The sequence below is a fragment of the Odontesthes bonariensis genome, chromosome 6, assembly GCF_027942865.1.
Source record: "Odontesthes bonariensis isolate fOdoBon6 chromosome 6, fOdoBon6.hap1, whole genome shotgun sequence".
In the NCBI taxonomy this organism is placed as follows: Eukaryota; Metazoa; Chordata; class Actinopteri; order Atheriniformes; family Atherinopsidae; genus Odontesthes; species Odontesthes bonariensis.
In genome coordinates, this window is record NC_134511.1 from 30,315,644 (window position 1) to 30,333,636 (window position 17,993).

Below are 17,993 nucleotides of genomic sequence, written 5' to 3' on the forward strand. Positions count from 1 at the left end.
CAAGTCATTATTATTATTATTATTATTAATAAAACCAGCTGTGTTACAGGCACTGTTCGGAAAAAAAAAGCATTTGCAGTTTCTATTTGTTTCTGTTACCATATGCATTTAATTAAAAGTTTAAAAATCCTCACGTGTAACATCTTTCTGTGTAAATATCTCATATTACTATGTGGCCACCCGCGGCTTATAATCCGGTGCGGCCTATACAAGTACAAAATGGATTTTCTTTTTAAAATGAGAGGGTGCGGCTTATATTCAGGTGCGCTCTATAGTCCGGAATTGACGGTAGGTTGAATTTTTATACTTTTTTTTTTCATGTATACTGTTATCAATTCTGTTTTTTGGACTGACGGTGGCAGAAGGGGTAGAAAGGGGAGATAAAACCACACGTTTTCTCTCCTCAGAATGTCACGCTTTGTGCCACCCAAAGTGCTCCGCCTGCCTTCCTGCCACGTGCGGCATGTCCAGCGACTGCTCCCTGCACCTCACCGAGGGCCTGTGTCGAGACAAAGGCAGCTCTCCAGGCCAACAGCTCAAAGAGGCCAGCGGACACATGCACCTGGAGGGCTGGATGAAACACCCCAGGTTAGCCGGGCACAATGACACACGGGTGTCACTGCCTTTTCTGGGGCTTTTCCCCCATTTTTCTCTACCAGTAAAACTCTTTTGGGTACCTGTTCTCCTGCTAAAATGCCCACTAAAATGCCAGATTTTTTTCCCCCACCAGACTCTATTTAACTAACTTATGATTTGGTTGCATATAAACGAGGTCAAACGTTTGTAGCATGTGGATAAACCACAGCTTTTCCACCTTATAAATGGGCAGCATATCTTTAGCAATATTCACAGTGACTGCATCCGTAATCTCTTTCCACCGGGTCCCCTTCTTGTCATACGGATATATTGAAAAATATTTCCACAAACGTTACCTGCTTTCGCAGTTTCATAGTGAACAACATTTCTCTCACTCAGCCGGATGCCTCTGTCTGAGAAGCTGAGATAAATTAGTCTTCCTACAGCCGTTAGCTGCAGAAACCTTTGAACAAACTCTGTAATGGACCGTGGTTTGTTCCAGGTCTGACTCTGGAAAACCAAACCAGTTCCAAACAACAGAAGAGGCTGGTACTTTTTTTTGGATGTAAACGCAGCGGTGGAAATTAAAGAGAAAACAGATTTTCTTTTTTGGGCTTTTATGCCTTTAATGGACAGGACAGTTCAAGAGAGAAAGGAAGCAGGGGGGCAATGAGAGGGGGAAAGACATGCAGCAAAGGGCCGTCCAATGCGGGACTCGAACCGTGGCCAGCTGCAGCGAGGACTGTAGCCTCTGTACATGGGGTGTCGGCTTAACTCACTACGCCACCGACCACCCCAAACTGATTTTCTTTAAAAAGAAATTATTGAATTAATCGATAATCAAATAAACAGTTTTTTTGGCCAGTTTAGTAAAACTAGCCTGTTACTGACTACAAACCCTCACACACACCCTCTATCATGATCTATCTGACAAAGACCCCTCATATATTATGCTATATTATGCTACATTATGCTTTACATCCATCTGCCTGACACTAGTAGTCGCTTTGTGTGTTTGCAGGAATGGAAAACGAGGCCAGGGCTGGGAGAGAAAATACGTGGTCCTGGATGGCACTAAAGTGTCCATCTACGAGATAGAGCCCAGAGAAGGTTACGATCAAACCCGATGGGATTGATAAAAACTCAGAATTCAGAGATCTACTAAAGTTCTCATATACTGTCACTTGTTACCATTAGATGTGTTTGTTTCAGACTCTGTGAAGCCTCTGGAGGAGTTTGACCTGTGTCTGTCAGATGGAGAGGTCGTGGTTCACGGAGCAGTTGGAGCATCTGAGCTACCAAACACCGCCAAGTCGGGTAAATACAAGGTTTTTAGGTTAATATCACTATTAGTAGAGAGTTTTTAAATCAAGGGTTTGTTCTTTATTCCTTTGAAAACTTAAAAAGCTTATGCTATCCCGGCTACACTTGCAGTATGTTAAAGGTGGTCTGAAATGTGCTAATATGCTGAGGTACTATTAGCAGTACAACTTACATGACTTATGGTTGATAAGAACTCAGCTTTGTGGGAATATAGACACTTAATTTCCTAAACAATAAACTTACGAGATGTGATTTGAAATGTGGGAAATAATGTATGACTGAGATGATGTTCTGCTTTTTCACAATAACAAAAAGTAAGATCTTTGAAATTAGACATACCGTGGTTACTAAAGTTGTGCCTTTCTTTATCTTTATCTTTGTCGTCCCTGTGTGTCAGATGTTCCTTACGTCCTGAAGCTGGAGTCCCGTTGTCACCCTCCTTGCTGGCCTGGTCAGGCCATATACTTCATGGCCCCGAGTTTCCCTGACAAACAGCGCTGGGTGGCGGTGATGGAGTCTGTGGTGGCCGGGGGACGAGCCTCACGGGAGAAGGCGGAGGCTGACGCAGTGAGTATTTGAGGAATCATAAACGTTTATGACTGTGGTCACAGATATCTGTTGTGTCCGTCCTCGTAAACTCGATGTTCAGATGTGTGGGGGCGATCCACGTGGAGCAGATTCACCCACAGTAGTTACTTTTTAAGTTTTGGGCTTAACGTTTGATAGATAAAGCTCAAGTTTCACTTGCGTGTGTCGTTAACTGTCCCCTTCTTCTCTCCTCTTTTTCTTCTCTCTCTTTGTCTCTCTCATTCCTGTTTGTTGCTTTCTCATCATGCCACACCGTATGTCTGATATATGGGCACGTTTTGTTGATTTGCTCTGTTCTGCCAATCCCATTGGGTTTTATTGCATACATAGGCTGCTGTGTCCAAAAGACTAAAGGTTCTGTCTCCTCTGGTCCAGGTAAACCGTTAGAAGGATGTAGACATAAGACAAATTAACACATACTCACATTGCAAATCCTTTTTGAGGCTTACAGTAGTGCATGTGTCTGTCACTGTGCTGGTTGGTCATCTCCCCCTTGCTTTCACCTCACCTGCTGCGTCTGCTCCTCACAACTCCTCACCACCTTTTGCTACATCCTGTACAAACTCTGTGTCAATAGAATATTTTGAATGTTGCAGAAATATTCCTTCCAGTCTTTGGTTTCTGTTTTACTCCCCAAGAAATCTGATCATCTTTGGGTTGGACTTCTGCAGACAGCAGTATTTACCTGCCTGTATACTCCTGTGCTTTTACCCTGCTGCCCTTCTGCACACTCCTCTGAGACTGGGACAGAAGCCACTTGACTTTGACCACAGCTGAAAGGCACAAGTAGCACACCTGGTGGCAAAAAGTTAATTTAAATGTGCAGCTTTTTGACTGTGGCATGTACTACAGTGGAACTGCTTGTTCCTACATCTTTTTTTGGCATTGTGTTTATCCTATTTATTAATTTTCCATTTCAGGTTAGCAAGTCAACACTGCAAAACCTTTGTCATGGTATACATCTTAAAAACACGAAACATTTAGTGTGGCTAACCTTAAAGGAGACATATTTTACCTATTTAAACCATTTAGAATTGGTCTATGTGCTATACAAAACATGTTCATGAAGTTCTTTGCACAAAATCACTCTCACATAAAGAGATTTCACCAGCTCTATTCTTGCCAGTTTCAGTCTCTCCCAAATTGAGCCGTTTAAAGGGCTCTGTCACTTTTATGCAAATAAGCTGTTGCTGGCCACGCCCCGCCCCGCTCATGAGAAGCCTCTGGCTGCATGTACTGTTTACCCTTTTGTTTTGAGGGTCTAAAAGGTATATATATGTACTCAAGTGGTAAAAGGTACATATATGTACCTTTTTTTTCTACATGCTGGGGTACAATAGACAGTCTGTGTTAGGCTACTTCAGTATAAGGGTACAAAACTATCCTTCAGAGGGTACTGCCCCAGTGACAAGCCATCATACCCCTAAATGTACAATTCTGTACTTTATTTTCTGAGAGTGTATATTAAAACTATTTTTTTTTTATTCTTAGATTGTTTTTAAAGTGTTTATAATTGTATAAACATTTTTATTGCTTTATTATGTCTTGCTACTGGATGCTTGAATTTCCTTCGGGATCAATAAAGTATCTATCTATCTATCTATCTATCTATCTATCTATCTATTCCCTATGAATTATGGGTTCATTTGTTTTCAGTGCAGAGCTTCTGCAGTCTCCAGCCTGACTCACCTGCGGTGCGTTTCTGGAGACTGCAGGTGTCCAGCAGCAGAAGTCTCTGCCGGTGATATCTCCCGGTGCTTTTCACAGCCACGAACAGGGAGCGCTCCCCCCCGCTCACGGCTCTCCTCTCCTGGGCCAGCCGCCTGAAATAAGCTGAGAAAACATCCGCGCTCCCTGCAGCCGGCAGCTTCTTCAGTGAGGACGAGCCTCTCCCGGCCACTAGCAGACAGGTGACCGCGGCGGCAGCAGCGCGAGGTCCCGCTGAAATGAAGGCGAGCCTCGGTCCCCCGGCACATGTTTTCTCAACAGCGGGACCTCGCGCTGTTGCCGCCGCAGTCACCTGTCTGCTGGTGGCAGAGGAGAGGCTCGTCCTCACTGAAGAAGCTGCCGGCTGCAGGGAGCGCGGATGTTTTCTCAGCTTATTTCAGGCGGCTGGCCCGGGAGAGGAGAGCCGTGAGCGCGGAGGAGCACTCCCCCCTCGGCCCCGGTGGAGCAGCTCACACAGGCTGACCTGTTCGTGGCTGTGAAAACCACCGGGAGATATCACCGGCAGAGACAGTAGCTGCTGCTGGACACCTGAGTCTCCAGAAACGCACCACAGTTGCAGCCAACAACACAACACTTCATGTGTGATTTTCCTTTCGTAGCCATGTATGCTCGATGCTCGATACACGATGGCGGATCTTCAACTAATGTAGAGGGTGGGGAGTGGGTGGGGACTCGACAGGTAAATGCAAATTCCCTTCTTGTGACGTAACAAGAAGGGAGCCATCCAAATGGCTCACAGCAGCATTTTTTTCTTGACACCAAAGTCTTTCTACTGACCTACAGAAAATGGATGGATGGGTTTTTTTCGCGCTTGGAGTGTTTAAAGGAACAGTAGAGACCCAAATATGAACACAAAGACCTGCAAAAAGTGAGTTTTGCATAATATGTCCCCTTTAATACAAAGTTAGGGTGACCAGACTTGAGGACGCCTCAGCGGCGGTGGGTGGGCTGGGGTGCTGGGTTGAGAGATGTAGTGTATCTTGTTTCTTTCTCTGTCTCAGGATTAAATAAAGTGAAATATATTTTTTTTCTATTATAAAACAACAACTTTAAGACATATATGAAAAATAAAACCTATATCTTTATAGGTCACAGCCAATAGCTTTGCACGTCATGCACAGAGCTTCCCATGCGTCACGACCAAGACGAAAACATGGGTATTTTCTTCTGTAGTTCGTTCATGTATTTACATTTACATTTCGGCATTTTCTAGCTGTTGTAAACAGAGAAACTCATGCTGAGGGCAGTCATTGGTGTGCATCATAATGCTGACCAATTTAATGTTTGAAGAGAGAAGGCCAGGGGCCAATTCTCTATAGTCAGAATGTACAAGGAGAGGGAGACCTTCTCCAAAACTTGTACTTTGTCTTCGCCCCAGTCACTTCCACTCGATCTATGCTGTAAGCTATGAGGAGAGCAAGTTTATAATAATAATAGAGTATGGAGTGAATCCACAAATCCGATGTAAACATATTTGAGGCTGATAAATTCCAGCCGAACGCAAATTTCAGCTCTCAAGAAGAGGACATGTCCGGGTAAAAAAAGGACGTCTGGTCACCCTGATAAAGTGTTTGTTAAATGTTTGAATAAAGAGAGCCACTTAAAGAAATTAGACAGAAAAATTATATACGAAAACAACCCTGTGAGAGACAAAAAAAGTACATAAACGTTTGCCTTTGAAATCTGTTGTGTCCCAATGTTAGAACGATAAGAAAACAAACCCGTTACTATTCATCATTCTTTCAAACAGCCGTAGCAGTATTTAAAGCAGTAACTTAAATGAACTTCAGGTCCTGTGAAAGACTTTTTTTATCAGTGCCTGGCTTAGGAGGCCCAAACTATGAGAACATGTACTGTGTTCCTGGTTCAAATCCTAGCTGGGGCCTTTCTGTGTGGAGTTTGCATGCTCTCCCCATGTATGCTTCCTCCTACCGTCCAAAAAGATGCATGTTAGGTTGATTTAAATAGTCCCCAAGAGTGTCCCTGTTATGAACTCCAGATGGGCTCCCCCCCCCCCCCCCCCCCCGCGACCCTGAATTGGATTAATCGGGTATAGAAAATGGATAGATGGATGATTTTCTCTTTACGGCCCTGCTGCTCACTGCACAGTGATTGAAAAACACGTGGCTCATATTTCACCTTCAAATTAGCTGTTAATCCCACAGGTTCATATAGTTTTGTAACCCACTGAGCCTGGATCATTCTTCTTAAAGTTTGCTGTCTCATTAGGTTAACTGGGTTTTTGAAAATTAACTTTTGGGGCTTGTGTAATAAAGCTAGTCATTTTTAAAGTCATAATTATGCAAAATTCTGCAGGATGTTGAGGGACTATACAGATTTTTATTCAAATTTTAGAGTAAAATATAAAGCTAGTTTCTTCAGCTGTTTGGTAAAAACAAGAGTTTACAGTTGAAGTTTGTGGCATTCCTTTTATATTTTTCAATACGGATGTATTTTTATTTTCAGAGGACTTCCTGCACAAAATAATGGAAGTGAATGTTTTTTCATGTTTTATTTGTACACAGTTGTCACCATTGTTTAATTTGTGTGAAAATTACGATCATAAATATTAGTTTCTTTTCCGTTTCTGAGGAAAATAGTAACTTAAAAGGATCTCCAGGCTAACATTAATTATTGTTTACAATGAGTCAAGTTTATTTCTTTTTTTTTGTTTAAATTTATTATCATTTTTTAACTTAACTTACTTTAACAGGCAAAACCTGATCAAATAAGTTAAATAACTTGATCCATGCATTGTCTTGTGTCTAAACACAGAAATTCATCTAAAATTTTTTAAATCTTCTTAAATATCTTTTAGTAATTTCACTTATTTCCAATGTAAAAGGTTTAGTTTAATCAAAGGTTGCTCAAGTAATTAAAATATATTTTATATCCCTTTGATAATTAAAAACAGCCGGTTTCTTAAAAAGTTGATTAAAACTGTAAAACAGACATCGTAGCTGTTTAACACGTGTGAAGTTTGACTTGAATCGCTTCCTGTGACTTGAGACTTTACATGTGACTTTGTCCCACCTCTGACCCTGTGATCCCTCTCCAGCCAACTCCTCCCTCTAAGGTCATGATGAGGTTGGGATCTAGCTTACAGTTTACTCTCTCCGCTCTCTCAGAAGCTGCTTGGAAATTCTCTGCTGAAGCTGGAGGGAGACGACAGGCTGGATATTAACTGCACCCTTCCTCTCACAGATCAGGTACAGCTTACAAACATGCCAGCGGGGATTGTCCATGTATATTAAACATACAGTTTTATGTTCAAAAACAGAAACATTATCATTTATGAATGGAGCACTGAGCAAATGTTCACCTGATGTTGCTCCAGTTTAAAATATGTCCTCAATAATTCTGGTTTACTGTAATTTCTGTTGGGACAGATTGTTCTGGTGGGATCTGAAGAGGGACTGTACGCTCTGAATGTCATTAAGAACTCCCTTACTCACATCCCTGGCCTGGGATCAGTTTTCCAGATTCAGATCATCAAAGAGCAAGAGAAACTGCTGATGATTGTTGGTGAGATGTCCATGTTGTCATGTTCTGTACTGCCCACAGGTACAAATAGTTGGCATCAGTGAGCTGGGATTGTTTTGATTATTCTGTAGAATTAAAACTTTGAAGGGTCACTCTGTTATTGGTAAACCTTGTAAATGTGATCCAGGTGGTATCAGGATGACAAAAAATTACAACCTGTCTCTGTCTGTATGTGTGTGCTGCAGGGGATGAGCGAGCGCTGTGTTTGGTGGAGATTAAAAGAGTGAAACAGTGTCTGGCTCAGTCCCACCTGCCCGGCCAATCCGAACTGGCTCCCTTCATCTTTGAGACTGTGAAAGGATGCCATCTGTTCGCTGCTGGGAGAGTAGGTTCTCCTCTCCTCTGTGGACCAAAGCAAACCGTGTCTTTTAAAGTTAGATTCTGGCGTTTTGATTTAAAATATGTACAAACTCATGTGCGTGTTCTCTTTATAGGTAGACAACGGGCCCTGTATATGTGCTGCAATGCCAAACAAAATAACCATTCTTCGTTACAACGACAATCTCAACAAATACTGCATTCGTAAGGTGAGCGAGAAACATCAAAAGAGAACCATCGGGTGATTGAGAGTGAGACGTGATCCTGTGAAGAAGACAGGAAATATTAGGGAATACTTAACTAGCTTTATATTTGTAAAAGTGGATCTTAATTGAACAAAAAATTATTTTAAATCAGAGGCCTATATAGTCAGGTTCCCTGTGTACTTTTGTGGACCTACCTGAATTTTATGGGGATTTGTTGACCTATACATTTTTGGAATCTGCAGACCTTGGGGATTCCAAAAACCAATGTTGCCACTTGAACAGACACCTGTATGGCGGTCATTTTGGAATTTCAAAATGGGCGCCATAAAATACAGAATTTCAGCCACCTTGGCCTCTAAAACAACCTAAAAACTCAATTTAACATGCCAATCCTATGTTTTCTTGGTCAAGGAATCCAATGGTGACTTCAAAATTATGCTCAGAATCGTGCTGTGGCGCCCCCACGGGGTGGGAAAGAAAATCGCTACCCTTCTTACTGCCCCCTCAAGTAACATACATCACTGATTCTTGAGAGTTGTGACAAAGCATGTCCCACATAGAAAAGTGAAATTTATATCAAAATTCAAGCAATTCATGAACCCCATTAAATCAGGAAAAAACATGGTCTGCGATATTCCTGAGGACTTCTTTCCATTCCTCTGCCGCTGTTGGACTCAAGGGATGGTTTGAAAAGAACAGTTCTTCCCAGGCTGGGTGAGCTACACACTGTGATGGTAGCACTGCGGGCACTAGGTACATGCATTGAAAATTCTGGGATAGATGATGCATGGATTGAGGCTGGTGTGTTTGGCCCTGCCACTACACGGCAGATCTTTAAGTGTGCTCACTACAAGAGAACTCTTCTTGCACACATCCATACATACATGTCTCTGTATGAACTTCCAGTGTCTCCAATCCGATATGATTAGACTCATCGCTGAGAGACAACAGACCCGTCCTAGGCTTTACACTGGGTTAGCCCCTCAGCTCCCTTTATAAAGAATTTTATATTGAGTCCCGACTGTTACCAGCCTATGGTGAAATAAATATATATCATATTTATGTACAGATTACTGCTTTAATTTACCTTTGTCATTGTTTATATAATCATATGCAGAAATTTTAAGTATTTTGTTCCCGGACTTCTGACATGGGGTCATTAAGGGGGATTAGAGTAACAATTTCCTTTTCCACTTCTTGGAGGTGCCACAATTTTCTTTCCCACCCCTTGGAGGCGCCACAGCACGATTCTGAGCATAATTTTGAAGTCACCATTGGATTCCTTGACCAAGAAAACATAGGACTGGCATGTTAAATTGAGTTTTTAGGTTGTTTAGAGGCCAAGGTAGCTGAAATTCTGTATTTTATGGCGCCCGTTTTGAAATTCCAAAATGGCCGCCATACAGGTGTCTGTTCAAGTGGCAAAATTGGTTTTTGGAATCCTCAAGGTCTGCAGATTCCAAAAATGTATAGGTCAACAAATCCCCCAAAAATTCCCACAAAAGTACATTTTTGTACACAGTGAACCTGACTAATATTAGCATAAATTATAAATTGTCGACATGTACTGTTGAATTTATTAGCTTAAAGCAGGGATGTCTAAATCCGGTCCTCAAGGGCTGCTGTCCTGCATGTTTTACATGTTTCCCTGCTTCAACACACTTGATTCAAATCAGTGCATCATTAGCTGGTTTGGCCAGAACTTAACAAACCTTTGGGAGAGGAATGTTGTCCCATTTTTTTTTGGATTCTAGCTGCTCAGCAGTCCTGAATCTTCTTTGTTGTATTTCAAATGTTTTAAGTTGGTGAATGATCTGGACTGCTGGCAGGTCAGTCCAGCACTCGGACTCTTCTACTACAAAGCCATGCTGTTGGAATAGAAGCAGTATGGGGTTTAACATTGGGCCTCATGGAAGAACCGTTCGTACGACAGATTTGTTCTTAAACCGTGCGTACGAGTGATTTAAGAAAATTTGCGCATTCACCAATCTTTTCGTATTTTACGTTTTCTTTCAGGTACGAACAGAATTTACGAGTGAACCAGATCGTCATAGGAGTTTCGTAAAATAGTCCGCTGTTATTCCAATCAAGTTTGCTTGACTAATGGATTGTATATTTAATTACTTTGAAGCAAACATAAATAAATATATACATTATACCCCATAATGATGCTGAGATTATTCTGTTTGATTTAAATTATGCACTAATTGAAGGTTAATTTGAATCTGTATATAACAAGGTCAATAGGAAGTGTAACCAGCGGCTGACTTGCTACTTTTGGATGCCTTAGCGCGTCAGGCTCTTGAAGAGACCGTGTAGATATCCTTGCGGAGACAGACGAATGGCTGACATCGCAATTAAGACTGCCAAGGACTGTGCTGCTGCACATATGCAGCTTGCTAGAGCCACAACTCCAGAGAAACACGCCGATCAAACCCAATTCCACCACACGTCCCCTGGACCACCCTTGGATTTTTGGCCACTGGAACCTTTCAGAGGGAGATTGGGGACTGATCGGGTGTGTCCCAGTTCTCTGTGAGTCGTGCGCTCCCCTTGGTCATCAAAGCTCTCATCAGTTTATCACCCATGGTATATCAAATTCCCATACACCGCTGTCCAACAAGTACAAATTAAGAGGGACTTTCATCCCGTGGCTGGACTGCCAATCATAATTGGAGCACGAGACACATATACGTATCAAAGCACCCGTGCTGTCGTGGAGCACACTAAGCTGAAGGCCAGTTGGGTGTGTCACGATACAGCGGGGGGGCAAACTGCTCTATAGCCCAGAGAAGGCATGCCAGATTTGCACAATATTGCCATGAACGAGGGTCTCCTACTACCTGAACCAGCCCAGGCAGACCAAAAGGTGTGGTGCCAGAAGACCCCCCTCATGGACCACCCCATCAAAGAGCCATCATTATGAGGCAACAACTGATTGCCCGGCTTTAGTTGCAGTCATCGAGCGCCTGCCCATGGCGAGACGTTTTTTTTTTTTCAAGCTATTTTCATATTTAACCATTTCTTTTTTTTTTTTTTTATTTCGGTGACATTACGAACTACAGGTGACAATGAATTAACAGCACTCCTAATTGCTTCCCATTTCTTAGCTTTCCTGTAATTCCACTGCTGACACTGCTAAAAATGACAGATTTTCCTTTTTGGATCTCTGAAAGCAGAACTTCAGTCTCAGAGCCCCTAAAGTTGTTCTTTATGCGCCTTGATGCCGTTCTCATGACTCAACACTCAACACTTCCTGGCACAGGAGCGAGGAAGCACAGCCTTATATGGTATAATTTTGGGCGTGGAGTATGAAAATTTACTATCCTCATGCATGTGCCCCTTAAATACGCATGGGTGGGATTCATCATTTACGCAGGTCGTTTACACCCTTTTTCCGAAGTTAAGAGCGTTTGTTGAATCTGACGTGGCGTGTTCGTACGAGACCTTCGTACGAAAAAAGTGAGAGAAATTTAGAATAAAAATACGAAAATGTTCTTGCATGAGGCCCATTGTCTGCTGAAATACAAAAGGTCATCCCTGAAAAAAACATTCTTTGAATGGGAGCATATGTTATACCTGTAAATACTTTCACACTTATGCACCCAATACGAGTAAAACTCTTTCATACAGAGTCTTACAAGCATGTAAGGAGCTGCCCGAGGCCTCAAAGATCAGGAACATGCACACAGATTCTCTGAATCTTTTGATGATATCGAGTATTCAAAGTCTTCACAATTACACATGAAGTAACATTATTCTGAAATTAATCCATGATTAGTAGATGTGGTTATTTGCAAATTGCTGAACCTCTGAGACTCTACCTCTCTAAGGTGCTCTTTTTATACCCAATCATGTTACAAACATTTTTCTGATTAACCTAATTAGTTAAATCGTGTTCCTCCAGCTGTTCCTTTTTTGTACCGCTTACTTTTCCTGCTTCATGTTGCCCCCATCTCAAGTTTTTAGGATATGCCATTAAATTCAAGATGAGCTAAAATGTCTCACTTTCAACATTTGATGTTTTCTATGTTCTATTCTGAATATTTGCTTATGAGATTTGCCAGTTATTTAGTTGAATATACATAAACCCGATAAAAACATGCCATACTTTTGTTTTACTCGCGACCTGATGCTCTGTCTGTCAGGAAATTGAAACTCTGGAGCCCTGCAGCTGCATCCATCTGACAAGCTACAGCATCATCATTGGCACCAACAAGTTCTACGAGATCGAAATGAAGCAGTATGTGCTTGAAGGCAAGGACACACCAGCAGCGGGATCACACCCCAGGATAATGCTGACTGAATCACTCACATTTAACCCGTCTTCTGCTTTATCTTCTGCAGAGTTCTTGGACAAGAATGATGTGTCTCTGGCCTCAGCCATATTTGCGGCCTCCTCTCACAGTTTCCCCATTGCCATCATGCAGGTGGCCAGCAGTATGCAGAAGGAGGAATACCTTTTGTGTTTTCACGGTGCGTTTGAGCACAGTGGAGATAAAAGCCTCAATACTGTGGCTGCAGACTAAAGAGGTTACCATATTTAGGCCTGACACTGACCTCTATAAGTGTAAAAGCTCTTTAGTCCTTTCTCTTCTTGCTCTCTTTATGTGCCACTGTTTCAGGCTCATAATTATGTGATTGTATGTAAGTGTGTGACGAAGGGCCTGAAAAATATGTTGTTTTTGTGACAGAGTTTGGTGTGTTTGTGGACTCTTATGGACGAAGAAGCCGTAGCGAGGAAATCAAGTGGAGCCGCCTGCCTCTGTCGTTTGGTAATCTAACAGATAGATATTTTATCACATTTTGTTTTAAGTCATCTTTAAGTCTTTGTAAAGCTTGCTGAGAAATGCTGTTCCTTTCTTCCTCTGATGCAGCCTACAGAGAGCCCTACCTGTTTGTCACCTACTTCAACTCCCTGGATGTCATCGAGGTTCAGGGACACGCTGCTCTGGGGTGAGGTCGATCGTCTATCAAATTGTAAACTCTTTTATTTTGGTTGTTAGAGCTTCTGAGCACATTATTCCCCCATGTTTCCAGTCCCACAGTGCTGGCGCACCTTGACATTCCTAACCCTCGTTACCTGGGCCCAGCCATCTCCTCCGGAGCCATTTACCTCGCCTCGTCCTACCAGAACAAACTACGAGTCATCTGCTGTAAGGGAAGCCTGATCCGAGAGTCTGGAGAGCTGCAGAGGACCGGCTCCAGTCGCGGGTCAGCAAAATAAACAACTGAGTTTGACCCTCAGGCATCAGTTTAATTGACCTATGTCCACTTCCAAAAAACTGCTATTAAAACTTAAAAACCGCAGTTTTAATCAGACTTAATGGAACATTTTTGTCCTTAAATTACTTAAGAGGGTAGTACATTTTTAATCTGATGCTACACAAACAAATAATAATGCATCAAAGTACATTTTTCAGCTAATCCTTGGCACATCCAAAATGCAGTTCTAGAGAAATCCCCCAACATGTCTCATCTGGAAAATAACAAATTTTTTGTGTTTTTACATAAATAACAACAGTGACATCAAGTAATCAAACTGGCATTTAAAGGGTGTTTGGTGATTTTGAGCAGGGCTGGATTTGTTTAAGAGATTTCTGCTGACAAAAGCTGAATATTATATATTCAATGTAATTAATAATATTAAATATTAATCTGTGGAGTTTTTATAGCAGTTTTTTTGGAAGTGGAATATTCTGGATAAGCTGACAGCACCATCTACTGTCAGCGTATGAAATCTTCTTCACGTTCAGAGTTGCTTGCCTGCTAAAACAGTCAGGGCCTGATGTAAGCTGTTGATCTCTGCTGTGCTGTTTACAGCAGTCCCAGTAAGCGAGGGCCCCCCACCTACACGGAGCACATCTCTAAGCGTTTGACTTCAGGGCCCGGCAGCCACGACGGCTTGCATCGGGAGCCGAGCACCCCACATCGCTACCGGGAGGGTCGCACGGAGTTCAGGAGAGACAAATCACCCGCCCGACCTCTGGACAGGGAGAAGTCGCCCGGCAGGGTGCTGGACAGTCGCAGAGAGAGGTCTCCCGGGAGATTCGGGGACAGCACTCGACTCCATGCTGGGTCTGTCCGAACACAGCTGGCCCCTGTCAACAAGGTATGTACAGCGGGATCATCAGCTTATATATATGTTCTCATCAATCTTTGATGTCCGTGAGCAGAAGCAAGAAAACTGCATCAAGCAAGAAATAGCAATAAAACTTAATGAATAAAATATGTTTAGAGCTAGAAAATGACACATTGAGATACACTGCAGGTGACTTTTTGCACCTCCGTTTGTAATATTTTATTATCTATTTGGACAAAGTTTCCCTCAAACATGACACCTCACTCTCATAATAAATCAAAGGCTCTGGGTTTCTTGATCACATATCTTTGTCAAATCATGATAAAGTATTTCATTTTTGCTCTTCTTTTTTTTTTGTCATTTATCAATACAAAGATATTTATATATATTACTTGGAAAGATAAAAATCCTTTGATTTCCTTCAGTTATGCTGCTGTAAACACTCATATATGCATCTGTTCAATAGAGGAGACATTTTCTGCCCTTTACTTCAAAATAAGCTCAGTGAATAAGCACAACAGCTCCTTTTTTCCACCACGAATTTACACCTTTTTAAGATTGACCCGTTTTAGGACGGGGAGTGACCCACTAACTTCCTCCACCCCTCTAAAATCCTTAGTTCTCACATTATTACCTTGTTAAAGAGCCTGAAAGTTCAGACTACCACCCACCAAACTGACAGTTTTGTTCTCAGACCTTTTAAGATTTCCCTCTGCAGTTCAACCATAGACAGTTGGTACTCACCCCTCTCTTATGTCTTGTCACGTCATGCGCTGAATTGGCCCAGATTTGTTAAAACACAGAATCATCAGCTCTATAAAAGCTGGGCTTTGTTATTTTGTGTTTTATGTCAGTTTTTAAGAGGCTAACGTTAATAACTGTTGCTTATATGGGCTATTTTTCACCAAAGCTGACAGGTTTATATTCAGGCATGCAAACTGGTCAGGGGTGAAAAAGGTGACAAGGGTACACGGACACACGGCACGCGCGGAAAAGCGGAAACAAGAGACGCATTAAGTTGTAAATTATACAAAATATATATTATAAAATATACAGTATGTCCCATTTGCATTAAGTAGAGAACAGCTGTGCAGCATAAAAGATGAATTTATAGGTACAGTAGGCCTATCAATTGCATTTACTGTACTATTATGTGTTTGATATATAACATCACAGGTCTTCAAAAGCATTTAACTGTAGTATCATACATTTAATTACATTAAATTTAACGAAAAAGTTAGTCCCATGGTCCTTAAAGGGATACTACAAGTATGTAGGATTAAACGTTTAATTAAAGCTGCAGTCTGCAAGATTTGTTGTTGTCATACGTAAAGTCCTACTTTTTGGCATTTTAAGAGTTTACATGATCTATCAGAACGCTTGAAGTTGAAAACGGTGACCTCCGTAGTCGCAAAATGCAAGAAATGCTTATTTTTTAACCGAAAAATAAAAAGTTATTCAACTTCCTGTCCCGCCCCTTCAAAACACATGAGAACTCGTGCACGTCTACGTGCACGCCAGATGCGCCTACACGACTCCTCATTCATCAACTCACCTGTCATTTGCGATCATGGAAGACACAGTAAGTAGACTAGCCCGAAATTAAGTTCAATAGTCTAGATAAATAAGCGTGGGGACGAGCCTACCTTGTATCGCGCGTGCACAATCGGTGATTGACAGGCAGCAGAGCCCAGCTCGTAACCTGATTGGTTACCTTTTACCGGTCCGGTCTGCAATTTTGTAAACAAACCTGCTGGCTTTGGAGGGACCTAGCGGGACATATAGGGGACCTAGAGAACTCTTTTTTTTTTGTATTGGGGTATTTAATGTACTACTTTCAGAATCCCCGGACAGTTCCAGGCATTATGCTTGAAAAAGAGTTGCAGACTGCAGCTTTAATTACTGCCCCAAGACAGCCTATGCTTAGCCTGAACGATGACTCTCCCGACCACTTTCACGGTCCGCTGTCATTAAACCACGAAAGTGAACTTTTGGCATGCTGAGCCAAACGAGCTCCACGGGAAAAACTTATATCAGCAATTCACTTGACGTACCGCCAGAGACAAATTTGTATCGACAGCTGGCACTCTAACATGAAAAACATTCTCGCGGCAAGCTTAGTTAAACGGCATTTTTTCATGACAGTGTAAGTTTTGAGACATGCATGCCACGAGCACTACGTAATCCTACATTGTGCCCCTTTTAACTTCGATTGATGGTGCATCATACTGGATGAACACGAGTGCACCTGTAGGCTGTCATCATCAACGGGGGTGTGGGCGAACAGCGAGGGGATGGGGGTCGCACTCTCAAATACGACCTGTGGCAGAGCTCTCCGGACTCTGCATTGATAAACTCACGACGAATGAAACGACCTCCTCAAATGGGCAAAATGTTCGCCCTCCTCACTTCTGATTGGTGATAGTGCTTCTCTCACACGCCACTCTTGTCAGTCATTTGTTGTCAAGAGAAGAGAGCGGTGATAGGTCTAGTGTAGTTTTGAGGTTCACAGTTGCACTCGCTAGTTGACATGCTCACCCCCCCCCCCCCCATTTTTTTTTTCTCCTCGGATCTACGCGATTCAGAAGAATGACCCATTTTGATTTCAAAACGGCGAATTTCGCCGAAAGGTGGCAAGTTTGCATGCCTGTATATTAGTAAAAGCAGAAGCCCCTGATGATGCTTTCAGTGACAAATGAGAAATAGATGCAATAAACCTAATTTTTTCCCCATACCTTCTTTAAAATATTCTCCTGAATACAAAATGAAAAAAAATGAAAATAAAGCCTTTGTGGTTAAATCGGACACATTTCGATGTCAGGACCAGTCCCAGTCATTTTACAAGCTCCACCACCGCATGATTAACTTGATGTTGATGGATGTCGTACTCGATGATAGCTTGTGACCTTTGCCCGTGCTCTTGACTTGCAGGTGTGGGATCAGTCGTCCGTGTGAACTCTCAGAGATGCTCACAACTTGAGACTGAAGAGATCACCCTTAATCCACTCTTGAGTGCAAGCACACAAACACACAAACACATCGCTAAGGCTGACCGTCAGCTCCATCGCCTGTACATAGTGCAGCCCGAGTTCCTCGTTCAGCAACACAAACCTGCAATGGGAGACGTCTCCTCCGATGCGTGCTTTCATGGGTGTTTTTCCCGCAGTAGACATGGTGGCAGGGAACCTACGCTGATCTACAGATCAAGAGCATCTAATTTATAAAATATCCTCATAGTTGTACATATCGCTGTCTGGGTTTTTATAGATAAAAAGGGTACAGTTGGCTGGTGAAGCCATGTCTATTTTTTTTTTTTTTTTTAAATGAGTTTCTAAAGACGTTGCAGGGAGATAAATGATGTCGTCGGTTAAGAAACACACACTCAGCCTTTCGTTAAAATCCTTTTCTGCACTTCAGAAAATCAAACTTTCAATTACTCACATAAACCATGAAGAGAAAGTGGTCACAGGGGGCATTACTTTGCACACGAGATTGGATTTGAACAGAAGTTACACGACCTGTTTCTTTGGTCCAGTTGACTAAATAGGCTTTGATATACAACTGCATATGACTGCTTTATTGACCGTTGTCGTCCGGCCACACTTTGTAAAACAACAAGTAAGCAATGT

The 17,993-nt window shown here is 42.2% G+C and overlaps 1 protein-coding gene across 14 annotated transcripts in view; it reads left to right on the top strand.

The window, feature by feature from the left end:
- Positions 1-17,741, top strand: part of citb (citron rho-interacting serine/threonine kinase b) — a 73,537-nt gene extending 55,796 nt beyond the window's left edge. For 8 of the 14 annotated variants that reach the window (XM_075468234.1, XM_075468236.1, XM_075468245.1 and 5 more), the window contains 15 exons: positions 408-588; positions 1,598-1,686; positions 1,774-1,893; positions 2,297-2,466; positions 7,344-7,424; positions 7,605-7,740; positions 7,944-8,083; positions 8,193-8,285; positions 12,431-12,539; positions 12,630-12,758; positions 12,977-13,057; positions 13,160-13,238; positions 13,323-13,496; positions 14,106-14,394; positions 17,296-17,741. In XM_075468234.1, coding sequence (XP_075324349.1) covers positions 408-588; positions 1,598-1,686; positions 1,774-1,893; positions 2,297-2,466; positions 7,344-7,424; positions 7,605-7,740; positions 7,944-8,083; positions 8,193-8,285; positions 12,431-12,539; positions 12,630-12,758; positions 12,977-13,057; positions 13,160-13,238; positions 13,323-13,496; positions 14,106-14,394; positions 17,296-17,319 — 1,895 coding nt within the window. In that variant the 3' untranslated portion in view covers positions 17,320-17,741. The remainder of the gene's footprint in view (positions 1-407; positions 589-1,597; positions 1,687-1,773; positions 1,894-2,296; positions 2,467-7,343; positions 7,425-7,604; positions 7,741-7,943; positions 8,084-8,192; positions 8,286-12,430; positions 12,540-12,629; positions 12,759-12,976; positions 13,058-13,159; positions 13,239-13,322; positions 13,497-14,105; positions 14,395-17,295) is intronic. The other 6 variants (XM_075468239.1, XM_075468243.1, XM_075468247.1 and 3 more) reach the window with 1 other exon arrangement.
- The last annotated feature ends 252 nt before the right edge of the window (positions 17,742-17,993 follow it).